Source organism: Dipteris shenzhenensis, chromosome 31 (genome assembly GCF_047967505.1).
Source record: "Dipteris shenzhenensis isolate YYH24624 ecotype China chromosome 31, Dip_SZ_1.0, whole genome shotgun sequence".
NCBI classification, from domain to species: Eukaryota; Viridiplantae; Streptophyta; class Polypodiopsida; order Gleicheniales; family Dipteridaceae; genus Dipteris; species Dipteris shenzhenensis.
The window spans coordinates 14,950,320-14,974,427 of record NC_141626.1 but is presented as its reverse complement, the minus strand read 5'-3'; the positions used below and the strand labels follow the sequence as shown (position 1 = coordinate 14,974,427).

At 43.5% G+C, this 24,108-nt stretch overlaps 2 protein-coding genes across 2 annotated transcripts; both read left to right on the top strand.

Moving 5' to 3' along the window:
* Positions 1 to 1,219: 1,219 nt before the first annotated feature.
* Positions 1,220 to 4,898, top strand: PBRP (plant-specific TFIIB-related protein). Its single transcript, XM_087369854.1, has 4 exons — positions 1,220 to 2,252; positions 2,573 to 2,731; positions 2,861 to 3,019; positions 3,099 to 4,898. Exons 1-4 carry the CDS (start codon positions 1,638 to 1,640, stop codon positions 4,749 to 4,751), a joined length of 2,586 nt encoding a protein of 861 aa, XP_087225980.1. The 5' UTR covers positions 1,220 to 1,637; the 3' UTR covers positions 4,752 to 4,898.
* Positions 4,899 to 7,563: 2,665 nt separating this feature from the next.
* On the top strand, positions 7,564 to 23,863 carry LOC147881083 (polyamine oxidase 2-like). The gene is made up of 11 exons (XM_087402333.1): positions 7,564 to 7,791; positions 7,878 to 7,948; positions 19,621 to 19,771; positions 19,865 to 19,953; positions 20,086 to 20,199; positions 22,178 to 22,265; positions 22,396 to 22,481; positions 22,585 to 22,687; positions 22,771 to 22,868; positions 22,965 to 23,394; positions 23,552 to 23,863. The coding sequence occupies exons 1-11, from the start codon at positions 7,564 to 7,566 to the stop codon at positions 23,861 to 23,863; spliced, it is 1,770 nt and encodes a 589-aa protein (XP_087258459.1).
* Positions 23,864 to 24,108: the final 245 nt, after the last annotated feature.

Genomic DNA, 24,108 nt, shown 5'->3' with positions numbered 1-24,108 from the left:
TGTTGTCGAACCATAATGGCTATGCATTAAGTAAAAGGTTTCCATAATAGCTATAGTGAGGTTGACTTGCTCTCTCCTTGATAAATTCTATGTGCAGCAATGTGGGAGAGAGAAACTTTAAAAATATAGACAACTGAATACTTACATTACTTAGTCCAGCTATGAGACAATATTTTACCATTTTTCAATTGGCCACATCCAAAGGAGAAATTTGTCATGTTGGGAAGGAAGGACGCAAGGTCCTAAGAACTTGGCCTAACAATGTGGGCACTGGTCTCAAGTGCTCATGTCCTACTTCAGTTGTCATAGGTCCTATAAGAATTCATAGGTACACTTAGGCTAGGTACAAGGGGGGAAGAAACCCCTACCTTTGCCTACAGCGGCTTGCATGGGTGAGAGTGTGATGTTAACTTATGAGGTGACTAAAAAGCTATCTTCAAAAAAAGCTGGACCTTTATTTGGGTGCTAGTAAGAGGATGTCGCAAGTAGATACGAGGTTGTTTGTGGGAAGGTAGATGACATTGCAAAATGTGTTTTGTGGCATACGACTTTGCGTAAGGGAGTTGTTTGCTTCCTTTTTCCTTTATGAATGCCTTTCTCCTCCTTGTGACGATAGCTCGAAATTTTTGAGTCATTGGCACAACCTCTTGGAGTTGCTTAGCTATTAGATTCATATAGGGGAGTGGGGGAACTTTGTTGTTGCCATAGTGGCATGCAATCGGGGTCCCTATAGGTATGTTCTAAGGAGTTAGGTAATGATCGATAATGGTCGTGGCTTGGTGTTGTAGACATGCTTGAGTCTAAGGTAGCAAGCCTGGCATGGGTATGGTCTTATGGAAGGCTAACGCATGTGTGACATGGGCCATGTAACGATGATGGGGGTGAGGCCATTTCGAGCTTGTGCCTGTGTGAGAGAGATGGCCAGGCATGGGGTTACTATGCGAACTTTCTTCTTACCCCTGCATATGGATAAAGTGTTCTCGTGCCAAATTTTTTTGACTCTGGCTTGTCTGGTTTCAGAGGCGAGAGGGCAAAAGGGGGATGGGGAAGAGGCAAAAAGGGGGGCAAACGAAAAGGTTGTTTGGAAGGGAAGCAAGGATGACGTGGAGGGGGTGACACGTAGGGTGCCACCTGGCCCACGGGAACTGTCTGCTCTCCTTGGGAGAGTCTTTCTGTGTTGCTTTCATATACTCTTTGCCTCTATGGCTATGGCTTTGGCTTTGGCTATGGCTATGGCCCAAACCTCGCTCAAGCTCCTCTGCCCATGGCTATGGCTTTTTGTTGAGACCCTTCACCTTCTCCCAAGCTCTGGCTATGCCTCCTTCCTTTTGACCCTTCATCTTTAAGAAGCTCAAGCTCTGGCTATGGCTGTGGCTGTGGTTGTGGCTATGGCTATGGCTTCCTCCTCATCCCCTCTTCTAACTCTCTGTTTCTGACTATGGCTCTCTCCTTCCCTTGGCTATGGCTTCCCCCCCTTCTTCCTTCTGATCGCACCCTCTAGCTATGGCTATGGCTCCTCACACCCCTTTTTCAAGCTCTGCCTAATGGCGATTGAGCCAGCCTCTCTCCTTCCCCCAAGCTCTCCCTGATCCTTCACCTCCATGGCTTCCCCCTGACTCTCGCCCAATTCGCCCTCCATGTCTCAACTCCGTTGCCCCTATTGCGGGGGTAGCGACGGCCGCTGCACCACCTCCCCTGCCTCTGGCCGCTTCGTCACCGAGTGCAAGTCCTGTGGCCGTGTCATGGCGGAGCACCGCTACGAAGTCGAAGAGATCTTCGTAGAACGAGCCCAAGACTCCCCCCTCTGCATCGTTACCCCTGATTTCAGCGAGGACGATCGCTACCGCACCCCTCCTCTTGAAGACGACCCTTTTGAGAATATTGGGTTCATCACTGCTTTCAGCACTTGGTCCCTTGAGCTCGCCCCTCTCTTCACGACTACAACCTCTAGCTTCTGCGGCCACCTGGCGGAGCTGGAGCGTGTCCTTTTGGATCCTCTCTGCTCGCCTGGAGTAGTTAATCCAGAGTCTGCGGGCGGGACTATGAGCATGGTGGACAATTTGAGGGCTTACTTTCAAATTGTGGAAGTGTCTTCTTTGCTAGTCCTGGAACGAGACATTTCTGATCATGCTCTTCAGCTCTTCCGAGATTGCTCTTCGACTGCGTACATGAGGAACCGAAACATCGAGGCTCTTGCAACAGCAGCATTGGTGCAGGCTATGCGCGAGGCAAAGGAGCCTCGCACTTTACAGGTTGGCCCCTAAATATTCTTCCGTTAGTTTTTGTTAATAATTAAAGCGATATTTTCTTTACTTTGTCTTCAAGTCTTTTGCTTCTCGTGAAGTAAAAATTGTAACTTTCTTGAATAAATTTCAGGGGTACAGAGTTCACTTGTGTACCTTTATGAAGCATTTTTTTCAATCATGTAAATGTTTTCACAGAAGGCCAGGCATTCATATATTCTTAGGTAGATAGGTGGATTGTTTATGGTTATGCACTGGATGAAAGGACGTCTTCTGCCTCTTGACAGACTCAAGTGTAATGCTTCTTCTGCCTTTAAATACATTGGCAGGAAATATCAACAGCAGCCAATATTCCCCAGAAGGAAATCCACAAATACATGAAAGTCCTTTCTGATGCTCTGAAGTTGAGCCAGCCTATTAATAGCAACTCTATTTCTGTATACATGCCACGTTTTTGCAGTATACTCGAGCTGGAAAAACCAACACAGGTCAGCATGCTTGTTGAAGTCATCTTGAATTTAACGGAGATTCATATGGACTGAAGTTTCTATTCGATATTTGTGCTAAAATGAAATGTTAATATTCTGGATCTGTCACATCGGTAAATGAATTCTTAGGACCTGGCAACTCACATTGGGGAAGTGGTAATGAACAAAAGTTTTTGTACTCGGCGGAATCCAATCAGCATATCTGCAGCTGCCATCTATTTGTCATGTCAACTTGAAGACAAGCGAAAGACACAAACAGAAATTTGCAAAGCAACAGTACTTACGGAGGTGAGGTTTGGTTAATGTGCAGTTTCCTCGTCCTATCCTCTGGTGTGTATATTTTACCTGGTTCTTTGTTGGTCTTCAGGTGACTTTGAGGAAAGTATACAAGGAGCTGTTGGAAAATCTTACAGACCTTTTGCCTGCAAATTATACTCCAGCTGTTCCTCCAGAAAAGGCCTTTCCAGTTGTAGGATCAGCTCTCGGTCGTGCCTGTGGAACCAGGGGGCCTACCCCAGGTGGAGTGGTGTCAAGCATGGCTCCTCTTGCAGACTCCTCTGTGGCAGCTAGTGCTTCTGGGCCTGTTCTTTCTATGAGCTCGTCAACTGTCCGAGGGACTGGAGGTGGGAATAATGAAATGAGCTCTGGAGCGGCTAGCTCGTACATGCTACCATCACCATTGACCTTGGTCCAGGGATCAGGCTGTCTTGGATCTTCAAATAGCATGCCGACCTCTCACATAAAAAATCCAGTTTTGTCTCCCATCAATGGTAGTGGAAATACCAACCATTCAGTTGCCCCCTCGGTTAGCACTAGCCCAGCAGAGGCTGCATCCCAGGATAGAGCCAATCCGTCTGACATTGTGAAGGGGAGAGACTCTGAGTGGGCCAAAGAGGAGAGAGACAGGATGGATACTGACTCAACAGCATTTGGAGCATTAAAGTTGCCTTCTTTAGCAGAAGGTAATAGTTTTGGACATCCATTCAACCCATTCCAGCCTTTTTACCCAGACTTAGCCCCTGGTTCTTGGCCCCTTCAAGCTTTGTATGGAGCTTCCCCAGTACGGCCTGATGAAACTGTGTCTGGAAACAGAGATGATAGAGGTAGGGAAGATGGGTCATTACGTTTGGGATTGAAAGGGTCGCAATTTATAGGTGCCGCTCCCAGCTCAGCAAAGGAAGGCACCGCAGCCATGTCTTCACCCATGAAGCCATTTCAGTTGATGGGGTTTACGGATCCATCCCTTGTTGAAAGGGATTTGAAGGACACCCGGGAGAGAGAGAAGGTGAAAGGGCAGGAGGCGGTAGAGTTTGATAGACGAGGTGATGCAAGCAGTCCCCCACTGTCTCAAGCTGCTCCTAGATCTTTGGCGGGAAATTTTAACTTTGTTGCACCCACTGCAGCAAATATAAGGTCACCTTCCTTTCAAGGCTTCCCTCTGGGGATGTGGGGTTTCAATCCAGCAGTTTCCATTGCACCAGGTGTCTTCCCCCAACAGGTGTTGTTGCAGCGTGGAAGTTTGTCACAAGGCTTGTCACAGGTAGCAGAGGTAAATTCAGGTGTAGAAAGGGGAGCTAAGGCTGATGCGACAGCAGGTAAGTTGTCATGTCAGGGCCTTGTAGATTCAAGCGCTGATTCTATCAGCCAATTGTCATCCGGTCTAGTTACATCATTTACTACAAGCCAGCAAAGTATGTCACAGACCTCTCTCCCGGGTTTATGGCCTCCATTGCCTCATCGCTTTATGTCATCCACAAAGGCAACTAATGTTTCAGGTGAGGGGAATGTTGAAGGTTCTAGTGGTGTAAGGAGATTTGTGGGACCTGTGGATGGGGTTGAAACAAGTAGCGGGTTCTCCATAAGGTATCCATCCAGTGCAGCAGGTATTAGTCTGCCACCTCTGCCAACTACAGATTTTCTGCCCAAGCTGAGCATGGGAATCAATACTGGAATGCAGGCATCATCTCCCACTGATGGAACAGCATCACAGAGGAGTGAGGAGAATGGAAAATCTATGTGATTCATATACAGCTGCTGATAATTTTCTGGCATTGATTGTCTTCCAGCACATTTCTGCCTGCATTTTCACCCACAAAGGTGGCATTTTAATTACGGAAAATTGAAGTTTTGGTCTCTCTTGTGATTCTATGACTAATAGAAATTTTCAACTTCAATGGTTCCGTCCCCTTTGTTTTTTCACTACCCTCTTGCTGATATGGAGGCTTCTTCGAAAGAAGTGATAGAAATTGGGGCGTTTTCCATGTGTGTGGAGTTTTGAATACAAAGTGTGTGGTCATATATCCATCCATGTGATCTGCACCCACAATGAGGCACTGCTGTTGCAAGTAGGCATTGCAGAAGCATGTAAGTCACACTACTTTAGGGCTGGAAGCTGTGCGTGTTGATGATGATGATGATGATGATGATGATGCTGATGACAATAACGACAACACTAGGAAGAACTAGATATGGTCTCACCTCTCCCTTACGTTGACATTGCACTAAAGATCACATGGATAAAAAAAGATTTGCAAGCCATGTCAAGGCATGATACATGAGAACAAAATTTATACAAATGAACTAGGTGAATGTGTATTTGTTTCTCTACAATTGTAGTGGTGGTACGTGAGTTAGTAAGAGATAAATAAGAGAGCAAGAGAGAGCGTTGGCTTGAAGGCACGTGGATTTTCTCTCTGTTTTTTTTAAATTTCTGGGTGGCTCACTTGCATAGCTTGCTGTAGTCTACCCATCTCCATATCTTGTGAATATAGTCACTTAGAACTTTTATATCGTGTGACATCCCTACATACATGCAAGAATTTGTGCATCCATACATAGTCATGCATATATCCATGCATGTATGCATGTTCTTCCCATTGTGGTAAGTTTGGCAAGGGAGATGGGAGCTAAACAAAACTAGTAATGTTATTCGCAGCCCACAATTTGATTTTAAATAGAACTTGCAAATTTGTTATCCAAGGAAGTGTTGGAGTGCTTGTATAAGAGCACCTATTTCCACGTCCTTTGAGAATTTTGATGCCGGCAAAAGTTACGTATTGTGTTCTTGCAATTATTCTTTGGGAGGGGTGCCTAGGTGAAACAACCCCTAAGCTAGGGATCTAGGATCTCCTCTATGTGCTAACATGCGAGCATAGACCAATATCAGAATAGAAAGATGACACACATGTGGTATTGGAAGTGCATCACCACCCAATTGTAGTTCCCTCAAAATCACTCTCGAGCTAGAGGTCAAACAACCTTTGATCGTAATTTATCCCAAGGCTATGTGCCCCATACCATGCAGCCCCATCTGTGCACATGTCAATGATTACCCAAATTGCATCATGCTTATGAGGCGTGCATGGTAAACCTACCACAAAATCCATGGAAACACTACCATTTATTCTCAAGTATTTCCAAAGGATGCAACAATGTTCGATATCTTAGGCCAAAAGAATGTTCTTTTTCCAAAGTTCTTTGTACCCCTAGATATCTGGCATTGTTCTTAGAGCATAAAAAATATCCAAGAGAGGGCTCCCTCTCATATACTAGAAACTGTAATTACATTCTCCAAATCGGAGTACTCTATAATAATTTGGTCTTCTCATCGTTTGCTCTTTGATGAAGTGCTACCCTCTCCTTTGTCATCTTTCTTCTTCTTCTTGTCATTCACTTCTTTTTTCTTATGCTCCTTACTCCAAGGAGATTCCTTTGGCATGTGGCCTTCCTCTTGGATGTAGCTCAGCATACACTCAATAGAATCCTCTAGGATTTCACGATCTGTCTTGTCCTAGTCGGAATAATCCATGTTTATGCCATGTGTGGAGGGACACAGCCCCAGGGAGCGATGGTACATCTACCTCCCCATCTTTTATAATGTCATACTGAAAGTACAGCTCCCAAGTATGTTACCAGAGCTTCTTTGCTAGGGGCCATTGGGAGTAGTAGAGAGAGAGCAACAAGTAGTAGTAGAGTGGAAGGAGGGGAACGATGAGAAGGGAACGACAAGAGAGCGACAAAAAGGGAACGAGCAATAGACTGGAAGGGAATGGCGAGAGATATAGCAAGGGAGTGGTGTGAGATAAAGAAGAGAGGAGGGGAGACTTCAAAGGTTGAAGGAGGATGAAGTGGAGAAGGGAAAAACAAAGAATCAAACGTACAAGAGCCGAGGAGGATAAAGCGGATAGGGTGATAGGGGATGTGATTGGCAAAGATTGTGGAATAAAAGGAGATTGGATGCAATAAATTTTTTTGGAATTATCATTTTGGAATATATTGGCTTGTCAGTAGTGAATGTGATTGTTTGTACCCTGAAATTTTTTATAGTTCTTGTATGAGTGCCATGTAATGTGTTTTATATGCCCGTATTTGGTTGCTTTTTTCCAAAAGACCATAAATGGAACGCCCTCCTCCCTGATGGTCTTCCGTAAATCCCAATCTGCTTCCGCATGTTGCCACCATTCGGCACATGGATACTCTGCTATCACATGTAGCAAAAAAAATTGTGCATGATGTAGATTGGATAAAGTTTAATGTCAAAGTGCAAGCACGCAGGTGGGGTCGAGATTGATTGTCATGGGATTAGCATTACTTGAGGGTTGCTCGAACCAACTACGGGATCTCTGCAAGCTTTGGAGAGACCGCTTCGAGCCAGAAATTGACAAGGAGAAGACTGTCAAAGACATCATGGTTTGTGTAGATATCTTCTTGGACCGTGGGTACATAGTCCAAGAAGAGTTTCAATATCTATTAGAAGATGTGCAAGATGAGGTCTTGAGTGACCTGTCTAGCCATGAGGAGGAGGACAATACGAGGTGATAGTAATGCCTCGCATGGGGGAGCTCCTTAAGTCTCATAGATACGAATTAAGGGATGTTGTTAAGGAGGGTAAGCACAAGCCAGGGTGGGCGGACCCGAAGGATTGGAAGAGAGCGAAGAAGGATTACAAGGAGAATCGAAATGCATTTGAGCCTCAACGGAGGGTGGTGCGGATACGCCTAGAGATCGTAGGTCCTTTGCACCTAAGGACCGATTGCAGACTCAACAACGAGGCATGGGTGGTAAGTATATATTTATTCTACTGAATTTCTAATATGTTCAATCTGTCTTGTCATTCATATCTAACTGATTGAATTTGGATCCACAGGAATCTGTGATTGGAAGGCCTCAAGAAAAAGAGGAGTATAGAAGGGTGTTCAGGATTGGAGCCAAGGCATGGTTAAGGAGGAGGAGAGAGAAGCCATATCGATTGGGAAAGGGTGGCGACACATCATGTGAGTATACCCTATTCCTCGTCATTATCATTTGACTATCACCATTGTCTTCAATCAATGCTCTTAGTTTTTCTAACTTGTTTCATTCTTAGAGAGGCACGTTCGACCCATCTGGAGATCCGTATCTGAAGAAGAAGTGGTTAGGCTCGCTAAAGAGGAGGGTGAAGGATCAAGCGCATACAGAGAGAGACATGGCGAGGAGGGTGAGGAGGACAAGGAGGGCGCATGCAAATAGACCAAGGGCGAGGAGGAACAATAGTATGATAGGACATTTAGTTGTTCATTATTTTGGCACTTCTACTCTTTTATAGCGCTGCCATTACTTTGTAGACCTTCTTTGCAAAATTGTAATGTACACCTCCTCATTTGTAACATTTAATCATGATTTTGATGAAAAAAAAATTATGCGGGGCAGGATGGGATGGAAACAAGCCCCATTCTGCCTCATAGAATTGTTTTTTAGCTTTTGTAAAAATGTCAATATATACCGATGCCTGTACCGACTGCCTGTACCGACACTAGAGTGTCGGTATATACCGACAACTACACCGACACTATCAGCCATATTTTACTGACAATGACATCAACTCCCATATCGACGATTTCTTTGCGCCGTCCACACCGACGAACATTCCGACACTTTCCACTTGTTAAAAAAAAAACTTTGTATTTAGCGTTGGTATCAGTGTTGAAAAATGGCCTGTGTCTTCAAAGTGTATCGCATTTGCAATAGTTCAACGATCTCATTCAGTCTCAATTCAAGTTCAAAATGTGTAGATTAGTTTAGACACCAAGTTCGTCAAATTCTATTGATAAATGCAAAAGTTACAAATTGAGCAGGTCATCTATATGTAATCTGTTCCCTAAACTTTGCAAAAAGTGGCTATAGCCAATCATGCATTGGCTCTCCTACTAATTACACCATCTACATTAACATGTGAATGGCTTTTTGCACATCCATTGATTGTTAATGGTAGATACTGGCAATGCAAGACTATTCTCAAAGCGAGCTCTCTAGATCTTGGGTTGCTCAAAACCAAGGATTTAAAAAGTACTTTTTTAAAAAAAGTACATATCTTTCGATTAAACTTACACGGCCTAATGCCCTAAATGCTAAAAAACACAGTTCTTTACACCGGCGTGGAGCATACCGCGTGGTTTGTAATCTTACCGCACGGTATAATATCTGGATTACCACGTGGTATCGAGCCATACCAAGTGGTATGAGCTACCCTGCACGGTCCCCCATCAATACTGCATGGCTTTTTTTAGGGTGCCATGAGACACCGCATGGTAACACACTGATACCGCACGGTAGATGTCATATCGACACGTGCCATTGTGGATCGTCCGTTTCGAAACGATGCGGCAATCTCGAACGTTGACATATCGCGCAGTGTAGAAAGGTAGCGCATAGTGTAGCGGCAAAATCCTATAAAAGTACCCTGCCCCCGCCATTATCACCCTACTAATTACTAGTTGCTTTTTGCTGCAGTCTCTCTTGAGTTCTTGGGTGAGTTTCTATAGCCTTTAGTGTCGGTAAGTTGGGCCAGGTGATGAGTCGGATTCACCTCACCTTGGCTGACTGTCAGTAGGCTGTTTGAGAGAGGGAGTCAAAGAGGGAGTGAGTGAGAGAGAGAGAGGGGGGAGAGAGAGAGAGAGAGAGAGAGAGTAAAAGAGAGAGAGAGGGAGAGTAAAAGAGAGAGAGGGAGAGTAAAAGAGAGAGAGGGAGAGATGCTTGTTTATGTATCAATCAGGCCAGGAGATGATCCGCTTTGGCCAACTGGATTTGCCTCGCCTCCATTGATGTTTGTAATAATAAAGATTGAAGCCAAGTGATGGCTCGCATGTGCCAGTCGGTTGCCCCCATTTCGATCTTCTTGTATATCATATCTATCTATGTACATAGATGTCAGTAGAGCCGGGTGTTATCCGAATGATGGCCCGCTTTTGTCATTTGATTTATCTCGATAAAACTCTTCCCAACCGGATGTGTGATTGGCAAAGCTAATCTAGATCATCTTGGTTATGTGATGCTGTTATATGTTTCCTATTCTTGCCTCCACCATAGCTGATAGATCAATTGACACTCGATAGTGACTACAAAATTCGCTCTATAATAGTAGATCACGTAGTGATTGCTATAGTAGTGGATTATGTCATGAGATACAAATTAATTGATGTAATATACCATTGCCTTGGAAAGTTAGTAGTTTATTCTAAGGATCGGAAGTCGTGAGTCAAAAGTTATTTAGAAACGTTAATGATGTTGCATGAGGGTTGCATGTTCCATGTTGCTTTTGAGTAGTTTAGTTTACACTAGCATTGCAAATTTGCATGTGTATTTTGGATGTTCATTATTTTGAAGTCTAAGAGCTTACAAAATGATTGTTGCATGCACTAGATCACTACACACCCATCCTTGATGGCAACACAAGAGCAATTGAAGACTGAGATTCAGATGCTTGTCCGTAAGACAACGATCGAACACTTAATAGGATTGAGTGATGAAGAAATCCATGCCCATGCAAGCTCAAAATTTTACGCGATCAAATGGTATCCTGAATATTTGACCTTATGTACATGAGTTGGCCTAGTTGAATGGCACGGTCAGATGTTAAAGTGATACTTTATCAATTTATCCCTCAAGTGTTTGAATTGTATGCAAAGGTGAGCAATGTAGCCTTGCCTGTCAATTTAGAGAATAAGCTTGCACTCTAGACAACTGAATGGAAGGTGTCACAGATTTCTAATCGTTGAAAAATCACGAACGAGAAAGGGTCCATTGGAAAGGCAACAGCTAGTGCCTTGGCCCATATGACCAAGATGGCTAGTGGATTACAAGAAAATGCCAATCCAGCCCAAGCTGAAGGGAGAGCATAGATAGAACTATGTATTGCATTTGCCGACATGTGCTCCCACACAGTACACTTTCCATTGAAAGCATTGACCTTGCATGAACTAGTGGGCAAGGGAGGAAAGGGAGGGTATTTAGAATACAGGTTGTGTGTGTCCAAGGTCTTAGGCCAACATTGTTGAGAGTTATGGTGCCATGAGCACTTGTAGAGCAAAGGTATGAGTAAAGGGCAAGCTGCCACATGGCATGGAGGACATATCCCACATGTGAGCAAGCATATGGATGTAAGTACCGTCACCTATAAAAGGGAGGTTCATTTGAAGTAATATCAACCAAGCACTTTGCACTATCTCAAGGTTCTCTTTATGAGTCCAAGCTAATCTATCTTGGAACCTAATTGACTTGAGGTACATGTCATGAGCACTCTCTTCATCATGTTTCCACATAGGTTCCATCCACCTTAGAGTGCTCCATAGATCCTGAGGCACACATGTTTTGTCATGGTATCAGAGCATAGGTTTAGCTCTCCTAGTTTAGCTCATTAGGAGTTCACTAGGATTGCTCCCATTCCTAGATTAGTTGTAGGCATGCCTTAGGAACTTATGAGTTCTCCTAGATTAGTTTTAGTTTTAGATTGAGAGAATTCCATCCATGAGAATTTGAGATATCTCCGTTCTTGTGAGAGCTACATCAATTTCAGAGAGAGAGAGAGAGCTTAAAGCTCTGAGTGGCATATCGCGGGCCACTAGGTTCCTCCTGCAAAGATTGCTTTCAGCAAGAGCTTCGAATACGATATGCTGCAACTTCTATGCTGAAAACATTTGAAACAGCTTTGGTAAGCTACTACTAAGAGTTTCTTGACGGCACGATTGAGCCAAAGGCGGCCAAAGCTTCATCAATACCAGACTTGGCTGGGGTTGTTTATAAAAAAAAAAAAGGCAGTGACTCAGAGCCTTCGACTTAGAGCCTTGTTCATAGATAGCAAGAAAGGCCACAAATTTTGCAGTCCCAGTGACCCGGAGCCACTTTACTGAGCTGCTTCCAACGAGCAAGACGCTCCATATGCTGCAGCAATGACTATGCAGCTCCATCTGCTCTCCACAACTCAGACGCTTCTGCCTCTCTAGCAGCAACAAACTCTCGGCCATGCAAGCTCCTATCTACAACTAGCACCTCCAAACGACTCGCAGCACCTAAGAGCACTGAAACGACCCACTCCTACAAGGCAGCCGCAACACAGAAGGCTCTCATATGCCTCAACAACTAACGGACTCCATAGGCAACTAAGGCCCTCCGTCAACAAAGACCAACATCCACTTCACCATCAACAACTTAAAGACTTCTAGCTCACAGACCAGGCTATATGGGAAGCCCACGCGGGCAATAGCTCGAGCCACCGAATGGCTATGCGATGTGCCAAGCAAGAGAGAAGTTTGTGGTTCCTCTACGAAGCCTACAACAATGGCCGCTCTTAGATCCCTTAGCGCCAATGCCTCTCCTCACCCGACACCATCAGATCGACGGACGGAGCCATCTCTTCTCGAAAGTCTCAAAAAAAAGACACATGGAAGATAGAAACTAACCACGGTTAGGTATATTTGACCTTCGGTCAACCAATGGATAAGGTTGGTCAAGCTAACCCTAGCCAGTCAACCCAATATGCCATGGTTAAGTTAGAGTTAGGATTGGTTAACTGCCACATAAGCATGCACAATCAGCAGTGCCACCCAAGCACAGTCCCTTTGTAAGCACAGTAAGGAAAAGTGATCATATTTTCGAGCTCTATGCGCTTGTCAGATCAGAATCATTGTATGCAATTAGACACTGCCAATATTGAAAGAAATCAATTGGTAAGAACTTTGCAACAAATGGAAAATCAAAGCATGAATGCACACATCATTGTCATAAGCATGCCAAAAGCACAAGTGCATGAGATGACCATAGCAGAAAGCATGGCATCCACACACAAAGCATCAAGGCATATGGAAGAACAAAGCATCATGCATGAAGCTACACAAGGAAGAAGATTGCAGATTAAAGAACCAATAGGTCAACTACACAGTATCGTCATCAAGCCATGAGCCAAAAGGTGACATCAATGGAATGTATTGAGAAACAAAAACCTTGCCAACCTTGCCTATATTTTGTAAATCAAGCCTGACCACCTGAGAGTAGCCATGTAGGCACCCAGGGGAGGATTTGATCTTGTAACTCACATCTGACCACCTTGCAGTAGCCAAAGGATCATGGCACCAAGGGGAGGTGTTGAGAGTTATGGTGCCATGAGCACTTGTAGAGCAAAGGTATGAGTAAAGGGCAAGCTGCCACATGGCATGGAGGATATATCCCACATGTGAGCAAGCATATGGATGTAAGTACCCTCACCTATAAAAGGGAGGTTCATTTGAAGTAATATCAACCAAGCACTTTGCACTATCTCAAGATTCTCTTTATGAGTCCAAGCTAATCTATCTTGGAACCTAATTGACTTGAGGTACATGTCATGAGCACTCTCTTCATCATGTTTCCACATAGGTTCCATCCACCTTAGAGTGCTCCATAGATCCTGAGGCACACATGTTTTGTCAAACATTGTGGTATGCTAGCAAGAAGAGTAATAGAGATGATGCCCATGCTCATTTGGCACTAAAGAATGAGCTAGCGATGATAGTTGTCCATAGAGCTATCTGTCGAGTATTGGGGTACTCACACCCCCAAGACTCTGGGTTGTCGAGGGGTCGTCACTCCGTTTTTCAATGGTGGAAGTGTGCACGATATGCTGATGTGTCTCCCACAGCATTGCGGGACATATGTGAGATGGGTTAAGACCACACATCCCAAAGAATAACCTCTCTTTGAATGGAACTCTCCACTCACTAGGTTGCGAGCAAGGTTGTTATGTCATAATGGATTGTCCATTATTGCTGCTATTGCCAGTGGTTTGAAAGCAAATCATGAAAACCAACTACTTGTTGGACTTCACAAGGGATGACAAGTCTGTCCGAGTTGGGATTATTGATTGGGTAAGAAGCCTCCACTCGAATGAAATTCGATATCCGCAAGACTCAACTTATTCTCCTCCAAAGGCATTTCCATGGTTAGCGCTGGAATTATATGCCACTACAACTACATGGGAAAATCCCAAGGGCGCATGGGCACTAGAGTCAGATTGTTTTGCCGTTGGTTGGCTATCTAGGAAAATTGCCAACTTTCTCATAGATGCTGCAGATGCTCTTAGTGACAACTTAATGAAGGGAGACATTGCAATCAAGCTCTTGGTTGATTGTGAAAACGTGTTATGCAGGACTAATCCAAAGGATTGACCTACCATGGGAGCAATTTTTAAAAAAATGCATAGTTTCAATGTAAATGAGGATGTGGCAATTAGAGCTAGATTCTCAGGAATGCAAACAGTACGAGGTGGGCACACAATATATATAAGAGATTGTACTATGCGGTATGTTCATAGTATCGCTTAGTATGTATAACAAACCCGCACGGTACTTGTAATAGACCGTGTGGTATATGTATCACTACACGGTACATATAAATACTAAGCGGTATACCTACCTTTGTATCACACAGTAAGTGGTTTTACCACGTAGTAACAGGATGTAGCCGATCCGTCCCGGTACTAGGCTATAGCCGGTCTCAATAAAAAAACATGGCGGGGCCGGTTTAAATCGCTCCAGGGGGGGCCAAAAAACATTTGAAATGTTTTAATTCACCGATTTAAAACTCCCGTTTTAATTGCATCCCAAAACCTTGCTCAAAACCTATGCAAGCAATGCGTTGAGGCGTTAGTGTTCTTCAACATGCATATCATCTTTTGCTACAATTCACTAAGGCATTGGTTTTCTTCAACAAGCCTATCATTCTTTTCTACAGTGCATCAATTGTTCAAAAACCACACCACAAATCATGGGAATATCATGATGGAAGTAAATGTGATCTCTCCACTAAGAGGCCATGGGCCTAGGTTCTCCTTTATTTTATAAAGAGATCATCATAACTCATGGACTATATGATATGGTAAAGGTGAACTCTGCACTAAGAGGCTCTATGCCCAGGTTCTCCTTCATCCATTCCCATAAAGAGATCATCATAACTCATGTACTGTACAAAATAAAAAGAATATCAATATACTATATTTAAAATATTGGAATGGAAATCCTTAATGCATGCAAGAGATCTAATGAGCCAATCTTTGTTTGCTCAGTCCAGACGAACTAACGGGTCTTGTAGGTGGTTGGTTATTGAACCACAAGCACTTGTGTTGGTGCTGATGTGCATTTAACCTTGAATGTTTGAGGCTTGTCAGCAAAGTTGATGCAATGATCTAATAGGTACCATGCATACAATTTTTTGCAAAATATAATGGAATAGTTCCAATATGTGGCTTCTTTCTATGCACATTCTCAGAATTTCTTGATGCATCTTTTCTTGCACTCTCTTATCCAACTACTCATGGAGCAGCAATGCTTTTAATGTGGCAGAAAAATGTTTCACTTGAGGTACTAGATGCCATGGCTCCCTTTGGTCCCTTGTCATTGACATTTTTTCTATGAAAGAAAGCTTTAAACTCTTACCACTTTGGCAACCACATGTGAATCTTTGCCATTCCATCAATAGGTAAAGTAACAAGTTCAAAGCTAACTAGCAAAGCCATTGACTGATTACATATTCCCCTAACAAACAAGGATAACATGCATACACAATATCCTACACTATTGAACTTTGCTCTCCCAATGACTTATTACATATTCCCCTAACAAACAAGGATAACATGCGTACATGATATCCTACACTTTTGACCTTTGCTCTCCTAGTGATATTTTAAGTTTTTTAATTTTGTTTAAAAAATGATTTAGTGTTTACTAGTGTTTAGATAATTTTGTTTCTTACATAATGATTGTTGCGTGCTTTAGATGAATATTCAACTATCCATCATGGCACCCAAGCTTTCATTATAGAAGATTGAGCTTTGGACGTTCATTCATAAGCTTGCCTTGCTACATATCAAAGGTTTGATAGAGGAAGAGACCTATCCATCATGGTACCTAAGCCTTCATTATAGAATATATGAGCTTTAGATGCTCGTTCATAAGCTTGCCTTGTTACATATCGTAGGTTTGTTTTATAAAGAGATTCAAAATGTCATATCTATGCCACATGTGAGAAAATATGTCATATCTATGCCACACATGTGAGAAAAAATGCAACACAAAAAATCACAAGAAAACTAGTCATCAATTTAGACTTAAAACAATAAAAACTTGGGGGGCTCACTACATATAAACGGCCCTATATATAACTTGTGTTCAAGGCCTATCTGTAAAATCCCTTGTTTGTAAACTTAATACACCCTTTTTCTATTCAGTCTACGAATATCCCCTTTAGATGATACCCCTATGCATGTGAAAATTATGTAAAAAGGGAAAGTGATTCTATTGAACCCACGTGCTACGCTCCCCCCCCCCCCATAATAAGAATACCAACATGTGAATGCATAACATACTAACAATAATAATTAATCATTGAAAAATAACTATACTAACTATAATACAAATACCAACAAGTACATACTAACATACTAAGTATAGCATAAGCTACTAGTAGATCATTGAACTCACAAAACGACATAACACAATCATTAGAAAGGTAAACTCCAGTGTGTCCCCATATGATGCGTCCATGACCCTATTATCCAACATCAATATTCATGTGGTTGTAGTTTAGGGCACAATCCTTATACGTCACAAATGACAACAAATCCCAAGCTCATGTAACCAATTGTTAATGTATATGATGGCCTTCAGTTCCAAAAAAGTGTCAATCTTTAGCCAACACTAACTCAATAATAAAACCTAGTACCCTTGACATTTGCACAAAGGTTTAGCTCTTGATGGCCTTTGTATCATGTCTCATTTCACAATTTTATCCGCTCTTTTTTATCTTTTTCAAAGAAAACTTAAAATGGTAGGACTCTAGTTAAATTCGAGTTTGTCAACTGATGTAGCTAAGAGTCACATGCAAGCATTGAACGTACTTAGACTCGCTACGAAGATTTCACTAAGGCTAGTCTACGCATGTAGGTTATTATGGAGCACGATGGATAGATAGATCTCTGGAAGGCTATTGTGAAAGGATAGTCACACATTAACATTAAAAAGAGTGTAGATGTGCATGTGGGCATTGCCTCCTAATATAATAGTGGTAAGTGTTGCTTTTGGATGCAAAGAGGACTTCCCAAAAAAAGATACGTGTTGAAAAATACAAAGCAGAATCCGTTTCTCCACTATAGCACTACCTCGAAGCTAATAAAATGTAAAGGAAAACGAATTTATGGATACCCTAGGAGAGCACACCCAAATGTGCAAAGAGATTCCCAAAAACTCAAGGAAAGAAAGACATGTGTTAAAAGAACAAGAGAAAGTAAAGAATGGTGAATTGTTTGTGTGTGGGAGAGAGTTCACATATGCGTAAAGGGAAATGAGCTTAAGGATACCATTGGAGAGTGAACTCAAATTTGGAGAGAGATACCCGAAAAATGCAAGGAAAGCGAAAAGATGATGAAAGAAGAATGGTGAGGTGTGAAATTTTTGTGTGTAGAGAAGGAGAAGAGAATAATTTTTTAACGAGAGTACAAATTTGGAGAGAGATTCCCAAAAAACCAAGGAAAGCAAAAAGATGTTCAGAACTGTGAATTATTGGGTGTGGAGAGCACAAACACAATCTCACATATACACCTCGAGGTTAGGGATGGACTTCCTTTGCGGGCCAAAGGGGGGTTGGGCGGACCACCCCACAAAAGGGGTATTGGGTGCCAGCTGGGTTGAAAAGTAACGTTTACAGTCAATGGGAGAACGACTCGTGGAAAAGGCCAAAGAGCGCTGACGTGGTTGAACGGGAATATGCCGCGTGGAAGGACGACGGCAATGGCGGAGGCTCCCGGGCGCAAAACGCCAAAACTGGAGAGAGAAGACGTGTTCTAGAGAGAGAGTGTGATAGCCATAGCCAGGTTGGCGAAGCTTGCTCGCCCATGGCGATGGCGACTCGCTCAAAATGTGCTCCAATTCGGCCTGGACAGCAACGCGAAATCCGACCGTCCTCGCATATACGCTGTTGGCGCTGCCTGCCTGCCTTCCTGGCAGCCACCACCTCCCTCCTCGCATAAATTCGAACGACGTTCGCCACCCCCTCACCTCGGCAAAATTGCATGAGTACTAGAGAGTAATGTTTTACCCAAGAGTTTAGGTGCTCAACGATCGCTTCATCATCATCTCATCGTTCTCAGGAATCCCGTCCATCCAATTTTTTCCCTGCACGCCCCGGCCTGCCGCTTTGAATCGTTTCCACCTCAATCTTTCACAATCATTTCTGTCGTCACAACCTCCCATCAGTAATTTGTCGTCAGCGATCCCACATACACGTACTTTGGCTCCCACGAAGATCGCCCAGCTTGGTGTTACGTCATTCGCGTTTCATCAATTCAAACACGTGTGATTTCCTGATCAAATCTTTGGACTATCCAAGCTTGAGCTCCGAGCTGATCTATTCGAGGTAGAGCCAACATCCAGCAGCACGGGTGATCGACCATCGTCCATTAACGAATGACAGGTTGGAGCTCGACGTTAATTCAGGCGAGGTCGTTGGGCGATTTGGGTTTTGATTCATTCCAAGGAATTTACTGCAATTCGATTCATTCAAGCGCTCTGCAATTGAATGACGTTCAAGCACTTAAGCGATCTGAGTTCGGATTATTTCCCGTGTATGATAAAAGAATCGATCATTCTGTAGTGATCGGCTTAACTTTAACAGAAAACAGTTGCCTGTGCACCCTAGATCCAAAAAGTCATGCACATCAGTAAGAAGCTGAATCAATCCAGCCCCTGGAAAGAGATCGTTGTCTAATCTGTGAGCCCAAAAATTGGAATGATCTGAAGATTCAGTGCCTCTGAAGAGTTGATTGTATAACCTCGCTACCCAGAAATTGCAGCTTGATCGGAAGAATCAATCAGCTCGGAGCTGGTTATTTGGTGTAAGTCCTTTGCAGGCCAATTTGGGTTCTAGCCATACGCATGCCAAAGACACGATACCTCCCTGTTGCCTCCCGCCTCACCCACCTCTGCATGAGCCACTGCAAGTGTAGGAAGCTCTACTTCACTTCGGGCCAGTTGCTTCGATCTATCCTCATATTCTGCTCCCTCCGCCTCCCCATCTCCAAGGCTCTCCACCTCAACCTCAAGATCTGTCCTGCGCTTGACTGTTTGCAGTACGCTGAGAAGTTATGGCGTCGTCATCAGAGAATCGATCTCAGAATAGCTCCCTCGAACCCGGTGAGCACCTTTCGACTGGTTGAAACTTGCGGAAAGAGTAGACGAAGATCCGTCAACCTCTGTCATCTCATTGTTGTTTTATCTGTGATTCATCTTGCATGGACATTTCTATGCAAGGAAGTCGTCAATGTAGCTTCCTAGCTCTAGGTAGAATCTTTTATTCCCGTTAAATTTTTCACGTTGCCTCGGCGGGTCGGCCAATGTCCGGCGCTAAATACAATTCTGTGATGATTGGGATACATATCACAAATGGGTTACGATTCCTACATGTACAATTTACTAGTTCAGTCACGTGCTTAACTCGGTCCACTGTGAAATTTGAATCTTACATCTTGTAAGCTTGTGTCAACTGCTAGCATGTACAAGTTGCTTTATATTGTACATTAGACGAATCTTCTTTTTGTATTAATGAAATCTAAGGGCCAAGGGGTATGCTGATGAGAGCTACGCCGACTGTGCAGCCATCCGAACTCCGAAGCGTAACAGAAGCTCTTGTCCCTCGGCTATCGTTATCGGCGGTGGGATCGCAGGGCTGGCGGCAGCGAGGGCACTCCAAAGTGCTTCTTTCAAGGTTTATGCTTTTGAAAATCGTTAACAAGGGAAGGATAGCGAAGGCTCGGGGAAGAAGACCTAATTTAATGACTTGGGCCCTCTTCATGGATAGGTTACTGTGCTCGAGTCAAGAGATCGAATTGGCGGGCGTATCTGTACCGATTATTCCTTTGGATTTCCTGTCGATATGGGAGCGTCCTGGTAACATCTGGAACCGTTTTCTTCCACCAGGCAGTGTGCAGAAATGAAAGCATCTCTACTATTTCGCAACTTTTCTGAAGGTGACAATATCGATTTTAATGAAGCTTACTTGTAACGTGATTCGCAATGTAGGTTACACGGAGCTGGTGAAAAGAACCCATTGGCACCCACGATAAGACGATTGCGTTTGCCGTTGTACAAGACGAGTGGCGACAATTCTGTTCTCTATGATCACGACTTGGAAAGGTCTGTTCTCTCTTTTCTCTGTGTTTAGCTTACTCGTGCTATCCATCGAATTTATAAGGTTTCACTTTCTGCGCTGCTCTCGTTATCAAACGTCTGGGGTTTTACTAACGTGAACAACCTTGGTTGGGCGCTGCACCTAATAGCGTACGTGCAATCCACTCGCAGTGGGCAAGTTCAATTTTTCTGGTGGTGTGCACGTGACAGAGCGACAGAACGGTTTTTCGATCGAGAGTTGGTGAATCGATTCGATTTTTGTTGCTAGCAATCCTTGAATAATATAGCTCACACATTGAAATGAATAAAGGAAAAATGTAGAATTTAGAGATTTATCCCTTTTTGTCCTTGTTTCGCCCGATCGTAGTCTACAAATGCCCACAAGCTTGACTTTGAGAGAGAGCGCACGTGCTCATGTGAGCGCACTCATTCAAATCTGGCATAGTGTTGATCTAAAACGATGCAAAGATCAGGGCGGGGGCGGTTCTCATATTATCCAACGTAATGAAACCATCCAATGGCGCCCATTTGATCATATTTAGTCCCATGGCCTATATTCCTTCAATGGTCATATCCTCAGTACATTAATAGATACTCGCATCTTCTCCGGTTCTGTTTCCTGGAGCTTCCTTGCGTCTCATCTAAAGAAACAATATTTCGGCCTCCAGTAAAGGAAGGCCGAAATTTTTAATTTTCTCTTGATGCAATTTTAATATTCCGAAAAAGAAATCTAAATTTACCCAGACTTTCTAGATTCCCGTTCTTGCGGACGTGTGCCTATGGAGAGGAGAGCTAATAGGTTAATGCATGTGACTTAGGGTGGCCATCATGGTTGCTGAGTAATTAGTATGCGTGCTCATACGTGGCAAACCCTGCAAGAAAGAGAGAGCATGGAAACGTTAAGATGGAATCCATCAACAGAGATTACGCTGTCAACCGAGGCCGTTTATGGGGAGCGAGCATCTCACCATGTTCCACCAGCATAGGTTCAATAAAAAGAAACACCCCGGAGCTTGAGGTCTAGACTGCCCTTGCAGGAGGTGATGTGCCTAACAATAAGCTACTTGCATCCTATTACAAAAGTAAAGTGGAAGGGGCCCAAGGTTCCCATGCAGTGAGCCCTTCTCTTATATAGATACGCCCAGCCTTGTTATAGTCCGCCTAGATAAAATAGCCCAGTTCGTAGAATAGCCATGGTGCTCCAACATTAACAGCTCACATGTGATCTTGGAATAGCGTACTAGTCTATTGTAATGCCATGTGTCATACATAACACATGACATGTAAGAAATGGGATGGTTAGGATCAAATGGTTTCTCCATATTTATGTGTGACGTGAAGTAGATTTGACTTGTTAACGGTTCCCCCGCCTCTCTTTTTTTTGGGCTGCTGTTCCCCGTTTTACATTCCCATATACATATGCATGATATGAAGCATGTGTTTGCAAAGAAAAGGGCATTTCAACAAAGTAAGGGGCAACGAGCTTATTTATTTGGTAGAAATGTTGACAAAGTTATATCAGGCTCAATCGTCAAGTGCTTTACTCATTATCTAGGCGACATCTGCTGCTGGTTACAGGATTTCATTGCAAATAGGAAGAAGCAAGAGAAAACAGTAGGCTTGACCATTAGCCTGTGTATTCTCTCTTGCACTTTCTTTCTTTTAAATAGGCGGGCTTAAGGGCACTTGGTCTAACTGTGTCACATTTCTCATGCATGGCAAAAAACCTGAATGTTGAGCGTTCCTCCTTTTACGTAATACACATAATAGAACATGAATCCAATCTGTAAATTATTCATCCTAGTTCACGGTGCCATGCAGAACTCTTTTGTATCTCAAACTAGCTTAAATCAAACTAGATGTATATCTGATCATAAATGGCAATTGAATCTGCATGTCCTTCGAAGATGAGTACTGAGACACCTTCCTGTGAAAAAAACCATCAGTCCTAATTCTAAAAAGTGCGGGTTGTTGCTGGATTCAGCTATGCTTTGTTTGACATGGATGGCAATGAAGTGCCACCGGCTCTGGTCGCTGAAGTTGGAGAAGCATTTGAAGCTCTTATAGAGGAGGTATGTCTGCTTGGCACTGAGTTCGTGTAGAAGTTATCTTAATAAACTGAGCCATATGCATTGGGATGCTTGGAACACTGAATAATTGTTCGCAAAGAGCTTTGATCTCAATGGGTATATCTTCTTGCAGTCAAGGTCACTGCAGACTGAATTCAAAGAGGACATTTCTATTCTAAAGGCATTTTCTGTGGTATTGGATAGACGGCCAGATTTGAGGTGAGGACTGTTCTAGTAGAAGGGTTTCTCAATAAGTTGAGGCTTTGTATTTTTTTCTGTTGCTTACGACTGATTTTGAATTGAAGGATCTTTGCATTGACAGGTTGAAAGGGCTTGCTCAGAAGGTCCTACAATGGTACGTATGTAGGATGGAAGGTTGGTTTGCTGCTGATGTAGATAACATATCCGTGCATGCCTGGGACGAGGTAATTAAGACCCAGCTTCGAATGTCTTACAAGCCCCTCACAGCTAACGAGAAAAATTTTAAACCCCGCCTTAATGATGCCAGGAGGAACTCCTTGAGGGTGGACATGGGCTGATGGTCAAAGGCTATTCACCTGTTGTACTGGCTCTTGCACAAGGCATTGATATTCGACTTAATCATAGGTAATAGCGACGTGTTCCTTTTTGTTGGGGGGGCATACGGTAAGACTGTCATCCTGTGAAGTTGCTGTTGGTAACTTTTAATGTTTTTTGGAGCAGAGTAACAAATGTATCGCGCCATTTTCCCGGTGTTCAAGTAATGACACAGGATGGGAAAGTTTTCAATGCGGATACAGCAGTCGTAGCTGTGCCACTAGGTGTTCTCAAGGCAAATTCGATAACGTTTGAGCCAAGATTGCCAGAGTGGAAAGAGGAAGCAATTAGAGACATGGCCATTGGCAATGAGAATAAGATTGCATTGTTTTTTGAAGATGTCTGCTGGCCCAACGTCGACTTTCTGGGTGTTGTAGCCCCAACCTCATACGGTTGCGGCTATTTTCTGAATCTGTACAAGTCCACGGGTCATCCTGTCCTTGTATACATGCCTGCTGGTCGCCTTGCTAATGATATTGAAAAGATCTCCGATGAAGCTGCTGTCAATTTTGCAATGTCGCAGCTCAAGAAAGTTCTACCTGATGCATCTGAGCCTGTAAGGTTTCTGATTCCTGAACCTCAAAAAATAAGGCTGTGCAGGCACCCTTTTTCAGTGTCCATTCTTTCGCCTGTCTTGCCCATCTTTCTTTTAGTGTCTCACCTTACTTTGCATTGTTTAGCTTTTGGTTTCATCACTTTCCGGCCTGTTGCAGTTACAGTACCTCGTCTCACGTTGGGGAGCAGACAAGAGCTCCTTAGGCTGTTACAGCTACTGTGCTGTAGGGAAACCACATGATTTGTACGAGCGAATGCGCATCCCAGTGGACAACCTATTCTTTGCAGGCGAAGCCACAAGTCGCAACTATCCAGGAACAGTTCATGGTGCGTTTTCGACCGGCCTAATGGCAGCTGAAGACTGCCGGAGACGGTTGATTGAAAAATACAGTGAGCTAGCATTGTTTCAACCAACAATGGCAGAGGACATTGCAAGTCAAATGATTCCCCTCCAAATTTCAAGAATGTGAGATAGCTTACCTGAGCCTTGTATCATATTATAAATCGGAAGAACCTTGCAAGAGCAAGATTTCCTGATCTATTTTCTCTCGAGTCATAAATGGCCATACCCACTCACACACCCGGAGACAAAGACACACATACATGGCCATTTACAAGGAGCAACCGCCAGTGGCCTAGGCTGACAAGTACTAGGGGTCTTCCCAAGGATATTGAATGCGGACAACCAGCTCAGATGGGCAAACGCCCAAACCAC

What these genes read in the sequence shown, in the direction of transcription:
- PBRP (XM_087369854.1), top strand. Translation starts at nt 1,638, where the DNA reads ATGTCTCAACTCCGTTGCCCCTATTGCGGGGGTAGCGACGGCCGCTGC. An exon ending in AGGAGCCTCGCACTTTACAG is followed by an intron (nt 2,253 to 2,572) that starts GTTGGCCCCTAA and finishes ATACATTGGCAG; the next exon opens with GAAATATCAACAGCAGCCAA. An exon ending in AGCTGGAAAAACCAACACAG is followed by an intron (nt 2,732 to 2,860) that starts GTCAGCATGCTT and finishes ATGAATTCTTAG; the next exon opens with GACCTGGCAACTCACATTGG.
- LOC147881083 (XM_087402333.1), top strand. Translation starts at nt 7,564, where the DNA reads ATGGGGGAGCTCCTTAAGTCTCATAGATACGAATTAAGGGATGTTGTT. An exon ending in GATAGACGGCCAGATTTGAG is followed by an intron (nt 22,482 to 22,584) that starts GTGAGGACTGTT and finishes TTGCATTGACAG; the next exon opens with GTTGAAAGGGCTTGCTCAGA. An exon ending in GATATTCGACTTAATCATAG is followed by an intron (nt 22,869 to 22,964) that starts GTAATAGCGACG and finishes TTTTTGGAGCAG; the next exon opens with AGTAACAAATGTATCGCGCC.